At 33.8% G+C, this 13,981-nt stretch overlaps 1 protein-coding gene across 7 annotated transcripts in view; it reads right to left on the bottom strand.

Moving 5' to 3' along the window:
• Positions 1-225: 225 nt before the first annotated feature.
• LMO3 (LIM domain only 3) overlaps positions 226-13,981 on the bottom strand; it is a 215,084-nt gene continuing 201,328 nt past the window's right edge. For all 7 annotated transcript variants that reach the window (XM_086713990.1, XM_086713992.1, XM_086713989.1 and 4 more), the window contains 2 exons: positions 12,883-13,008; positions 226-3,185 (listed from right to left, as the gene is read on the bottom strand). In XM_086713990.1, coding sequence (XP_086570116.1) covers positions 3,080-3,185; positions 12,883-13,008 — 232 coding nt within the window. In that variant the 3' untranslated portion in view covers positions 226-3,079. The remainder of the gene's footprint in view (positions 3,186-12,882; positions 13,009-13,981) is intronic.

Raw genomic sequence — 13,981 nt, 5'->3', positions numbered from 1 at the left:
CCTAAATACAACATTTGGAGAAAGCATCTGAGGTACTTTGTCTATGCTTCAGGTTATGATTTACCTTTTGAAAGTAAATGTGCTTACACACTTTATTTTTTTTTTTTTAATGGACTCCACATCTGCTTTCTAGATAGTATCTTGGCTTTTGCCAATTAAGCGCAATCAAATAGTATAAGACCCCTTTTATTAAAAACATAAATCCAAATATTAAAAAAAAGTGAATGAAAGAATCCAGCAGATATTTATTAAGCAAGATGAAAGTGAAATTACAAACACAGGTCAGCTTTTAAACTCAGCCAGCACTCTGGTGGAGTGGAGGTGCCTGGTCCTTCATCGCAGGCAGCCGCTGGGAGACGCAGGTTAGGAAGGGAGCTTGCTTGAGAAATCAAAGCTCCTTTGGAGGTGTCCTACTGGAGGCGCCAGATGATGAGCTAAGTGACATCAAGGCCACACAACACAAAGAGGTGAGTTGACAACAATTCAGGGACTTTGCGTAGTCAAGACAATTAGCTTAGTACTTCAGGTCAAAAATGCTACTATTTATGGGCAATTAGCTATAAAATGACCCATTTCTGTCTGGTTTCACAATTTCGTGGAGATTAAAGATAATCTAAAGAGATTAAGGCCTTAATCTTTAATCCAGGTGAATAATTTTGTTTGTAGTAAAAAGCATAAGAATTAATTCCCGAAAGATTTAGGAAAAGAAAAGGCAATAAAAACTTGTTTGGTCTTTGGGTGGCAAGGATAACTGAACAGCTTCCTGAAGCTTAGAGAAGTTTGTTCCCAATTTACAAGTATTTTAACATATTGATAAACATATGCAAAACCATTTAAACCTAAAAAAGATCATTTGAAAAAGATACTGGCAATTAAAATTTTACATCCACATGAATTTCAGACACCTCTTAATGGGGACTAGCAGGGCTGCTTAAGAAAACCACTTTTCACATATCCCTCTGCCCCTCCCCCCCCCCATTTGTTTGATTTTGATTGTGGTTTTGGCTATGCAAGTCTTATCATGAAACAAATGTAAGGCTCTAAGGCTAAAATAATAGTTATTCTGTGGGCCCCAAATAGCTATTTCTGCAATTCTTTTTTTTTTCAGTATATCTCACATCTGGGGGACATGTGACTTGAACACTCTTAACCATGAAGTATTTGTAAAAATACATATCATTCACTTTTCACAGAACCATTTTCTTAAAAATGAGAGGCAATAACCAGATTCACATGCAGGTTCATAATAAAGCTTTGTTTTTTTTTTAAACAACTAAAATCCACACCAGCATTATTTTCAGTTTAATATTTTGGCCCCAAACCAAGAATCCAAGTATCACATTTAATTTTCATCGGCAATGCATATATTGGCAGGACAAAATATGTATGCAAATAACACTGGGAAATATTGTTTCCTATACAAGTGATTAAGAAAAAAGTAGAGAAAAAAGAAAATCCATAGCACTAAATTTGCTCTAATAAAAATATGCTTCACTGTGCCTGTGTGGAATTCGGTTTGCTGAAAAGTTGTTCTATTCCAGGGAGCAGAAGCAAAGTAGCAAAGTGTCAGCAACCCAGGAGAAGGGATCATAGTCTTATTTTTATTCCCTTAATTGTAATTTAAATAATCAGTCTCCATAATTTGTTTCTAGAAAGCTTTCTTCTTTATCAGCTATCATGTTGGTAAGGGAATAATTTTTCATCTTTGAAAAATGGAATGGCAGATTTCAGCCTTAAGTGTGATATATTCTGAGCCAGTAACTACTTAAAGAAAAGCATGAGTAAGACACGTCAAACTTTTAAAGTCTTCATGTTTGAACATTAAAATAAGTGTCAGGTAAATGCAGAAAAATATATAATCACCAGTCCTCAGCTTTTTAACAATCCCTTTGTTTCTCTTCTAGAAAATTCTGTGAGCGCTATGTTGCTCTGATCAAAAGTAACCTTCTCAAATATCATCATAACTTCGATGTGCATTCTCATGGTTTCAGTAGGTTTGCACTCAAATTCTTTCAGTGCCAGAAATTTATCAAGCCATAAAGTTATTAAACCCTTAGCTCTTATGGAGAAATCTGGGCAAAATTTGTACAAGAAATTTATCATTTTAAAATTATCTCACAAAAAAAAATAGTGGTGTAACACTTTTTTTAAAGTAACCCTTTGGAAAAATTTTATATGATACCCAAAGGCACTAGTTTACATAAGGGGTAAATGGCTGAAAAAAAATAAATAAAACAAAGCCATTGGCCATTGTGTAGATAAAGAGCACAGCAAAAAAAAAAAAAAAAAAAAAAAAAAAAAAAAAAAAAAAAGTATATTAAAAGGATAACTGCTAAGCTTTAAAGTTATTCTAAAAATGGCACTTTTCACGTTGGTATAAAATGAAAGTGCTTTAAGATGAAATTTTTATGCATTTTTTAAAGCTGATCTTTAACCCCCTGAAAATAGGGGGTTATAATGAGAACACTGATAGACTCTAAATCATAGTGGCAATAATATTGGATGTTGCTAAAATGCTTTGTGGGTGTCTTCATTTTTTTTTAGTATTTTAATGTTGATAGACTTGCTTTATCTATATGTGTATCATTAGTGAGAGATTTGCTCTTCAATTCTTTACTAGAAAGTTACAGCTCATTTAAAATAGCTGGTAGATACAGAAAGCATAAATATACAGTAAGTTTAAACACTGATTGTACTAAATGCAACAATACAAAGAAGCAAACAGAACACAAATGGTAACACAATAAAACTGTATTACATTTGTGCTTCAAATATTACAATACATTATATACAATAGTCGAAAATAAACATCTCATGCCAAGTGACACAAAAACGAATAGCAAGCAAAAAAATCCAGCAATATGTACATTACTTTTTTCTTTAATAATAAACATTCAACTCTGAACTGGGGCAATTTCACTACATACAGATGCAGTCCGCCTTTTATTCCATATAACCATCCTGCTTTCCTATATCTACGCTATTCAGTAGGTTCCTGTGTCAATTCTTATATACACGTGGAGCAAAAAAGATAAAAGAATGTAGTGCTTTGTATTCTTAATGGGGTGATGTTGATAGATCAGCGAACCTGGGGGGCATAACCTTCTTTCATTAAACCTTCCTCGTAGTCCGTCTGGCAAAGGATCATGTTATTCTTTAGGAAAAATTTGTCTCCAACACAAAATCTGAAAATATTTTAAAAAATAAAATGCGTTAAGATAATTTCAGATCCATAGATTTGAAGATTTCTTTCCCCAATAATAATTTCACACAGTAATTCCCTGAATTTGAAAGCTTGGTTTAGAAAATTGCCTTTATTGTCGAAACTAAACCATGTCAGTCATTTAATGAAACATTACATACAAAATTTGAAATCCTACATTTATATATAAAAAGCAAAGGAAAAATGAGGAAAATACCTTGGGCGGCAGAGGTGATTTTTATTGCCACTTTGGAAAGAAAAAAAAATGATCTATATTTACAGTCATTAAAATAAAAAAAGAATGATAATATTTCACTGGAGTGATTATGGAAGATTTCATCACTGGCCATTTATTCACTTTATTAAAAAAAGGTAAAAGGCATTAAAATGTATCAAACAATTAGAAAGCAGCCCATTTTAAAGCTTCCCATTTAAAGCTTCCCTCTACTCTGTTATTAAAATGTGATTAAATTCTAGTAATTTGGAAGTGATTGTTCTGAAGTAAAAGTTGTTTTAGCATCAGACTCTGATGCTGGGCCATATTCTTTTGTTTGTGGCAAGTTCACCAACTATGAAATATTAAATGTCATTGCTTAGAGCACTTCCAATTAAACCAAAGGGAGTAACCTGAATGAACTTCTTAATATTGATGTGATAAATAAACTAGTTTCCAGTAGCTAATTATGTATTTTATTCTATAAAGCATTGTTTAATGTGCAAGATTGTAATGTTTTTAATAAGTGCTGTTTTTGTATAATTTCCCAGTGGTGACACTTTGGACACAATTAAGGTCAGAAATAAATGCTTGTGCTGTTTCCAGTACATTTAACAATAAAGTAACTCTGGGGAGATCTGTATATATTTTTAATTGTAACAATTTAACCTTCAAACAGCAGTGTCTAGTAGAGTTGACCCAGTAAAACTACTTGTAATTATACAAGTTGACCCCACTGACCTTTGATAGTGGTCTCTCTTTATCAGATAGTCAATTTCGAATGATGTTCAAGCAGAAATCTTAGTGGATAGATTAAATTGTGTAGTGAAAGCAACCCTTTAATGTTTTGTGAAGTTGAAGGTTTAAATGAGGAGCAGTTGGACTGATTTACATTTGCAAAGATTGGAATGCTAGACAAACAGTGAACCTATTTATTTTCCAACTGGGTAGCTTTGGAAATTTATCCTTATTCTAGCTAAGTAGATAGAGGGGAAAATAGTGTAATAAAAAAAGTAGATTGAAAAGAATTAGCTTTCCTCTTAAAGGAAGATTGGTCTGTTTATTTGTGGAATTTACTTTTTTTTTTTCCCCAGGATTACTGCCTGCTGATGATGTTGATTGAAAGTACAGACTAAGCACTGATCTTGAAATCCTGGAGTTTGTGGCCAAGGCTATTGGATACAATGAACATTCGAGTTTGAACCTTAAGTATATCTTCTTTTTTATCAGTTGCAAACTATAACCTTTAAATATTGTGCTTAAAAAGTGCTGTTTGAAGAAACGAGTTTTTGTAGACTCGTAATGATTATCCTAATCATTAAGATATGTTGAATAAAAGGACATATTTCTTTTGTTGGACAGAATTAGCCAAATTAGATACTTATCTTTTATGTGAGATTACATTAAATAGCATGTAGGATATATTCGATTACTGTTCAAAACTTTCAATATATATTACTGTTGAAATTAATTTGAACTAATAAACTAATAATAAAAGAGCACATAAAAATAAATAAATTCAACAAATGCTCTTGTGTTCTAGCTGATATTACTGAATTCTTTTTTTTTCTCTAAAAACCAACTGAATTGGAAATACTCTTTCAACTCCATATTGTCTAAAATTCTGCTTTAATTTTCTAACAAGTCCCCCAATTCTATTCACCATCAAAAAAAAAAAAACAAAAAAAACCCATGTTTTTTAAAATTAAGTTCTATGTCTAACTTGGGGCTTGAACTCACAACCCAGAGATCAAGAGTCACATGCTCTACCGACTGAGTCAGCTGGGCATCCCAAATAAAAACTTTTTTTTTGTCATCTAAAGATATGTCATTCTTACCTTCAGAAGTATTGAAATTTAATAATTTTTGTTTATAGATTAATAAATTCAGGGTAATTATAATAAGAAAAGCATTGAACCAAGAGCCTGGGGATCTAGTCCTGAGCCCTGATGCTATCACCTACCCAGTGCAACTTATAGGGTACATTTCATATTTTCTTGGAGTCAGTTCTGTGTAGGTAATATAAAACAGCTACATCACTGGATTGTAGGGATGTTAAATTAAGAAGTATATGAGAGGCAAAGTGGCATATTGTAATGAATAGGGTTCAAATCCCAACCTTCCGCTTATGATATTGAAGATGAAACGTCATTTTTTCTTATATTTAAAAATTTTTTTTAATGTTTATTTTTGAGAGAGACAGAGAGAGAGACCAAGTGAGAGCAGGGAAGGGGCAGAAAGAGAGAGAGGGAGACACAGAATCCGAAGCAGGCTCCAGGCACCAAGCTGTCAGCACAGAGCCTGATGTAGGGCTCGAATCCACGGACCGCAGATTATGACCTGAGCTGAAGCCGGATGCTCAACTGACTAAGCCACCCAGGTGCCCCTTTCCTATCTTTAATATAAATGTATCTTTTATAAGTTTGTGTTAAATAGTACAAATGAAGTATGTAAAGCTTCACCTCGATGTTTGGAGTGTAGATAATTATTATAGCCACCTCCTATATATATATATATATTATATATATAGTGCTATATATATAATATATATATAGTGCTATAGCCACCTCCTATATATATATATATATTTATTTATGTTTATGATTACATTTATTTATGTTCAACTGAGAAAGTAAATATTATTATTGCCTTTTTCAGATGAAAAACCTAAGGCTTCCTCCAAGAATTAAAAAAAATCTGCTCAAGGCTCGATAGCTATAATGTGTATGATAGAGGAAGGAAAGGGGTTCTGAGCTCTTTGGGCTCAACACATGGAGGCAATAAAGCATTAGCCCAGAAAGTTAATACAGGTTTTTTGTATTGTTAATATTCCTTTGTATAACTTTAAAAAACATCTGCCTACCATTCAATGAGATATTGGTAACATAAATGGGATTTATCTAAAGTATTCCTATCTAAAATATTTTGTTACTAATGTTGTCAACTGGATAAAGTACATCTTGTGTGCATTTCAATTTATACTTAAAGGTCAAGACAAAACAGAACATGGGTAAGAAATGTCACACTTCCCCATATAACTTAAAACATTTTGAAGGCTATGGTTAAAGCAGATTATAACTGCTTTGTAATTAGGTTTGGTATACTCCTTTAAAATGCTCCACATATAAACATGAAGAAATTGCAGAAACAGCAATGCAGATGTTAGATGCTTAACCAAATAATCTATAGCTGTGATTTTGTAAGAAAAGCTAATTTCTACTGTTATGAGCTCCTTATGAGATTTAGCACTGGCAGAAAAAAATATTATAGAAGCAGTGATGGCCAGAGGATACTGTAAGTATATTAATAGGTCAGGCTAAAATTCCTGAAAATAAGCTGATAATCTTCCTTGTAATCTAATCCTAATTGCTTATGGTATAGTCAGCTCAATTAATTTTGCCTTCATTAAAAAAAAAAAAAAAGTATGTTAAGGAATAAAAAGATGCCCAATCATATTACTATGCCATTTAATCTTGATGTTTTGGAGTTAATAACAGATTTAATTTCCAGATATTTTGGAGTGACTCTAATTGAACTCATATGGTCTTAGAGATTTGAGGAGTACAGAAAATAAATATAACTAATAAAACACCTTTATAAAATATGGGGCTTAGAGTAGTTTTAAGCAGGTTATCAAAAGCCTCTGCAAAGAAGCCTCCATTTGTAACATCCTTTTAACATCCTTTCTAAGAATGAAAATGTTAACTTAGTTATCATATTTTAACCCTGAGGTTAGTGGCTGTCAATTATAATTAGTTCCCATCTCCACAATACTTTCAAAAGAGTCGGGGGGGGGGGGGCATTATTTCAAATGTCTCTATTTTCTATTTGGCATCCTCAGTTACTAAAGATGGAGATTTTAATCCTGTACTTTGTTTTCAGGAAGAGATGCTGATTATATACCGATCATCTCACCACTATACACTGTGCACCCATTTACTGTCTTTTCCCAATGACTCTCCAGTTGGTATCATATACTTCATTCCTAATCATCTTTTCTGCACCAACTTACACTACTCACATCCCAAATCCTGCTATAAATTATTCAAAGCCTACCTTACTTTAACTTCACTCTATCTATTCCCATTTATATCTGCTTAGTCAGAAAATAAAATACCCCTCTTGGAACAGTCCAGGACCCGCATATCAGCTCTGAGTCTGAAGACTAAAACCAGACTGGCTGGGTTCAGATTTTGAGGCTACCACTTTCTATCTGTGTTTTCTTGGGCAAGTTACTTAAATTTTCCATACTTCAGTTACCTCATCTGTAAAATGAGGCTAGTAACAGTACCTAATTATATTGAATATTGAATGAGCACAGGTGAAACGGAACAGTGTCTGGTGTATGATCACCACTATATAAGAATTCTGCTCTCAAGGGTGCCTGGGTGGCTCAGTTGGTTAAGTGTCCAACTCTTGATCTTTTCTCAGGTCATGATCTCATGGTTCATGGGTTCAAGCCCTGCATCAGGCTCTGAGCTGACAGCACAGAGCCTGCTTGGGATTCTGTCTCCCTCTCTTTTTACCTCTCCCCCGATCGCTCTCTTTCTCTCAAAAAGAAAAAGAAAAACTTTAAAAAAATTAAAAAAAAAAAGAAGAATTCTATCATTATTATTTGCCAATGATAATCTTTTCACCTTTGCTTAAGCCATTCTTTAGCCAGGACTATTTCTCCCTTTTTACCATCTATTTAAATTCTAAAAATTCTTCAGTTTCCCTTCCCTCCATCAATATTCCCTGGCCATGTCAACTCATTGTGATCCTTCCCAGAGCACTTATTTATTGGCATATCATTTACTTTGGCATTTCAAATTTTCTTATGAATGCGTAACAAGTTTTCCAAACTGGCCTGCAGTGCTGAGGTAAGTGGCCATGAGCTGTATTTCTTTTGAATCCCTTGAAATACCACCATAAATTGTGCTACCACTTGAGGTGGGTGGTCAGTAAATACTGGTTAAGACAGATTTATTCCAGAACCGAATAGCTTTAGATAACAAAGGTATTTTAGATAGAGCATTTAAGTTTGTATTCATTTTGACTTTCATTCATTGACTTCCTCCCTTTACAAGTTCATCTCCTTCTGGTCTGCACGCCATTCCCTACTTCTCCATATCCCTACCAAACTCCCCTGTAATCTCTGAGCACACTGAGTACTTTTCATTTCCTGCACACATTAAATGCTTTCACACTCCCATGCCTTGCATGATGCTCCATCTGTCTGGGAAACCCTTTTCTCACTGCTCCTTGGCTTCCTCCTCTTCCCCAACCCCCACCAGACACGATTCCTACATTCCACCCAGTCCAAGGGAGGTTTTTTTTTTTAAACCCAGCACATCAACACTTTGATGCTTCTCTAAGACTTCAAGAAGGACAGACCTCTCTTCCCTCGGTATAGATCTGTTTAGCATCGATTACACTCTTCTGTGACTCTTTGATGTCCTGTCTCTGCCATAGCTCCGAATATCCCTAAGACAGAAACTAGATTTTATTCACCTCTCTTTCCAGAGCCTAGCACAGTGCTTTTGTTCTTTAGTGTTACACAATTCTACATATCTGAGGCCATTTCATTAACATGTTTTTTTTCTTTTCTTATAAAACCATCGCTTAGTTTTATAGAATTGTCTAAGGAGGAAGGGCTTTATCACCTTTAAGAAATTAACTTATTACACCAAATTTTCCAATTCTGAATGAGAGTCAAGTTATCATATAAGATGCTCAAAATAGCATTCCTCTGCTTCCCTTAAAATAGAAAAAAAATTAGATTTTTAATTCAGGATTCACATCTTTAACCATACCTCTCTAAAAAGGGCAAAGATGGGTATGTTCAAGAAACAACCAATCCTGAAAAGTTATTTTTACTACTGTTTTGAAAACATTCAGCAATGCTTTAGATCTTAATGATATTTTGATTTAAAAGTTAAGCTAAAATGACTGCTAAATAAAATTCATAAGCATTTCTAATACCACAATTTCAGATGTCAATAAAGTTTGCTTAAGGGAAAGTGCCTATAAATTACCTATTTGCTTTGTGTTTCACTTGAAAAGGTGCAAGGCTATAATAATGATTTGGCTCCTGAAAGTATAGGCTTGTGTGGCATATGGCTTTATTGGAGAGGATTCCCCCAGCAAATGTCAAAGTAAAAAGAAAATCTCCTATATTGAAAACCTTCTGTATTCAGAGTAACAAAATTTGCCTGCTTTGCTTGACTGATGAAGATTAGCTGACTTCTTGCATTAAAGAAGTTTGTCTTGTAGGGGCTGAAGTGACAAGACAATAACTAAGTGCTAATTGTGCATAACCAGCACTAAAGATATGCAGTCCCATTATGGCATGTAATAAATGAAGCGAACACAGAAATATATTAGGTACTTTAATAATGATACTAGAATAGTATTTTGCAGCAATAAGAATGTGAACAGTTTTAGAGTCAAAATTTAGGAGTGTTTGTCTTACTTGACTGAGTTCTACTGAGGAGATAGACCTAATTGTGAATGCAACTTTTTATTTCAATGGTGAAATAAAATTGATATATGATTTGTAAATAGCATTAACAACCTACAATTACTTTGCATCATAATAGAATTTAGGCAGGGTTTAGCACTTGAATGATGTTTTAATTTTCTGTGTAGAACATGGATAAAATAGGGTGGCCTGCCCTAATAGAAAAATGGACAAAGGGCATAAACAGGCAGTTCCCTAAAAGAAGAACTATCCAAGGGCCACTAGTAATCAAATAAATACTAATTAAAAATTATAATGGGACACCATCTCTCATCACTCAAGGTGACAAGGATTTCTTTTTAAATAATAATTCCCAACGTTAGAGTGAATGTAAGGGAATACATAGCTTTTACATTTCTGGTATAAGAATAATTGGTACAACTTTTCTAGAGAGCATTTTAACAATATATCACATAAGCCTTTAAACAGTTATATAGTTTGTCCAATTAATTATGCTCCTGTGAATTTATCCTAACACAGACTTGAATATTGTCTGATTATAAAATCCATATTATGTTGATAATATTGATGATATAAAAATGTGAAGAAATAGCTTACACGTCTGATGATAGAAGACTAATTTATATATATGAAGCTCTATACATAAAACTGGACACAAGAAAGCTTAAAATATCTTAAAAGAATTTCTAAGGGCAAGTAAACGAGCATACTATATTAAATTTAAAAAGTCCAAATATCAAACATTAGGATTCTTCCCTGTTCTCCTTTAAGCAGCTCAACTGTGGATATATTATAAAATATATGCTGCATATCATTTGTCATTTGTCATATATGCATTAGAAAACATGTGGCTAGCAACATCTAAATATTAAAATACCTTCTTTTAGAATAGTGAGACATGGGACAATATGATTCTTTATCTCCTTCTATTTTCCAAAATTTCTACTATGAATATGGAACCTTTTGTAAGTAGAAAAGCAGTAAATGTTATTATTGCATAAAGGTAACTGTATTGTTACTGGATGTGTTAGTGCATCAATAGCAGAAGTAAACAGAAGTATTCTAAATTTACTACTAATACACCTTTAAGATATATACACATATAGGTACACATGCATGTAAATGTATCTGTATCAATGTGTGGATATTTGTGCTCATGTACCTATATCCTTACGCACATATTTGCCAATTTTTTTCTGGCTAAATGTCACCATAGACTGAATTAACCTGCTTTAGTTCCAAAAACTTGCTGGGAAGACTCCAGGTGTTGTAAGGTGACCTCTTGAATTATTTCCTGGATAAATTATATATTGCAAGGTATATTGGGTACCTCTCTGAACATCTGCATCTAGCAGGAGGTATCACTGAGATATATCTTTTGGGTAAAAACCAAGTTAATGGAATATTATTTGGTAAAAGTAAATTATAAATATCAAGGTACAAGAGCTACTTTTTTTAGAACCATTTGTGTTCCTGCTATTTAATATAAGTAATTTCATTGAATTTTCAAAATGTGCAAGATAGATATGAGTGCCTCTGTTTTCAGGGTGTGGAAACCAATCTCAGAGGTTAAGTAACATACTCAAGATGACAAAGCTGATATAGGATGGGGCTAGAATTTGAATCCTGTTTGCACTGTAAACATTGGGTTCTTTCTGGGATATACAGGGCCTCATTCATAGGAAGATGTTGCAGTGAAAACAGTAAAGCGGGGCAAATTACTGTAACTGAGAACTTGATGCAACTAATGTGTCCTGATTATATACTATATCCAGGTGTTTTCACACTCACATTGAATTTATTTTCATTAAAATCTATTAAGTGTGCTAATTTTTTAAATGTGTTTTAATGATATGTGCAGTTGCATATTCTAATATCCTCTGCATTTCTCTTTAAAAAGGTATCAATAGTATATAGTTCCCACTGGAAATAAAAGTTATAGCTTTCAATAAGGACAAATGGGATAAAGTGATAATACTTTGAGATGAAAGAATTCTCTGAGATTGACTAATCCAGCTCCCTTATGTTGTAAATGAGAAAAAACTGAGGTCGAGAGAGCTCAAATGGTTGACATATGGACATACATCTTGTTAGGGGCAAAGTCCAGACTAGAATTCGGGTTTCTAGACTTGTTGTGCAACACTCTTCCCATTTTCCTATGATGCCTGTCCAATGCTGATAAGTATTTAATTATAAGCTATATTTGGCCTCATTCCCAAAGAGACTTAAAGTAATTTAAAAAGTACATCTAAAACAAGGTTAAAATTCAAGATAAGAAATCAAGAGATAGGGCAACTATAAATATGAAAACTAAGCTGAAGATACACTACGTCCTACAAATCCCTGTATATTTATTTGCCTCAGTGCACATGTGTTTGCTCACAGTACAAAAAAGTAAAGATTTTAAGCTTACTTTAAAAAAAAGAAAGACAAATTTAAGGATATTTTTAAAATTTTAAAGTAAAATTTAAAGATATTTTAAACCGACTTTTTAAAAAGACAAACATGGGGCGCCTGGGTGGCGCAGTCGGTTAAGCGTCCGACTTCAGCCAGGTCACGATCTCGCGATCCGTGGGTTCGAGCCCCGCGTCAGGCTCTGGGCTGATGGCTCGGAGCCTGGAGCCTGTTTCCGATTCTGTGTCTCCCTCTCTCTCTGCCCCTCCCCCGTTCATGCTCTGTCTCTCTCTGTCCCAAAAATAAATAAAAGTTGAAAAAAAAAAAATTTAAAAAGACAAACACAAGAAAGAATGCATAATAAGAAAACTAAAGTTTATAGTGGTATCTTCATTTTCTATCACATCCTGTTAGATGATGCTTTTCCTTCAGGTAGTTTTCAGACCTTTTCCCCCAGCGGTTTGTTTCTGGCACCAAGTGAATATTTGCAGAAAACAAAAATGCCGAGATTAACTGCTTTAAGTAAAAAATACAATTCCCGCCTATTAAATAAATAATAGCAAAGCGAGGTTTACCATTTTTCCAGACACCAGAATGAAATCTGCTTACCTCTGATTACAAAGCTGACATGCAAAGCAGTCCAGGTGGTAAACATTGTCCTTGGCACGCATCACCATCTCAAAGGCAGGGATGAGCTTACTACAGGCAGCACAGTTTCCCGTTACACCGAAGAGCCTGGAACAATAAACATTTTTTTTTTTTTCAAACTCTTACAGGGAGATCTGAGATCATGACTAAGAAGGTGCTAATATACCCCATAAAGCTATCAATACACAATGCCTTCTGATGTATACAAGTAGGTTTTATCCTAGGTGGATACATAAATATTCTTCTCTGATACATACTCCGTTGACCTTTCTTGATGAAAATCACATCTTGTTTGAGAAGAAAAGGAAAAGACAAATACGTTAGGAAGCTTACATAACCGCACACAAAACAAGTCAGTGGAGGTGTATTCACAGTAAAAATCTTCTACCGATTCGAATATGCAGCAAATATAAAAGCAATGTTAACTTTGATTTTCATGCCACATCGTCCACATTTTAGATGGAAAAGAAACCCATTTGAATGACTCACCATATTCTGACATCCAGCTACTAGAAGGTTTGCCATTATTATTAAAGGAACGCTTATGAACAAGCCATTTAAATAGTCAAAAAACATTAGAGGTGCATGTACCTTATGGCCCTATACCATAGTTATAGCTATGATTATGTTATTCAAGTAGCACATTAAAGTAAATGAGGCTGTAAACTACATATAACTAAACCAGGAGTTGAAACAGAACATATTGAAAGAACCACTGGAATTGTCTGTAAAAAACGTATTTTAAATAATCCTATTTGCTGCAGACTCCTGAAAATAGTTATTGTAATGACCTAAAAAACAGTATAAAATAAAGGTCTCTATAGTTTCATAATGGGAGGAAATAAAATATATTATCCATTTGCATTGGCAATATTTAAACCAAGTTTCTTTAAAGTTGTTAATGGCAGTGAAGAGTTATTATAAATAATATTCTGTGCCTAACAGTTAATGCACTTTTTAACTACGAAGCAAACTAGATGAAAAACACCACATCTGCCAGTTCTCTTTTTTCTCCAGCATCAGGCTGACAGGAGAAAAATATAATGGCTCTCATGGGAAA

This window comes from Puma concolor, chromosome B4 (genome assembly GCF_028749965.1).
Source record: "Puma concolor isolate L17-30 chromosome B4, mPumCon1.1.hap2, whole genome shotgun sequence".
NCBI lineage: Eukaryota > Metazoa > Chordata > Mammalia > Carnivora > Felidae > Puma > Puma concolor.
This window is presented reverse-complemented; position numbering and strand designations above follow the sequence as displayed.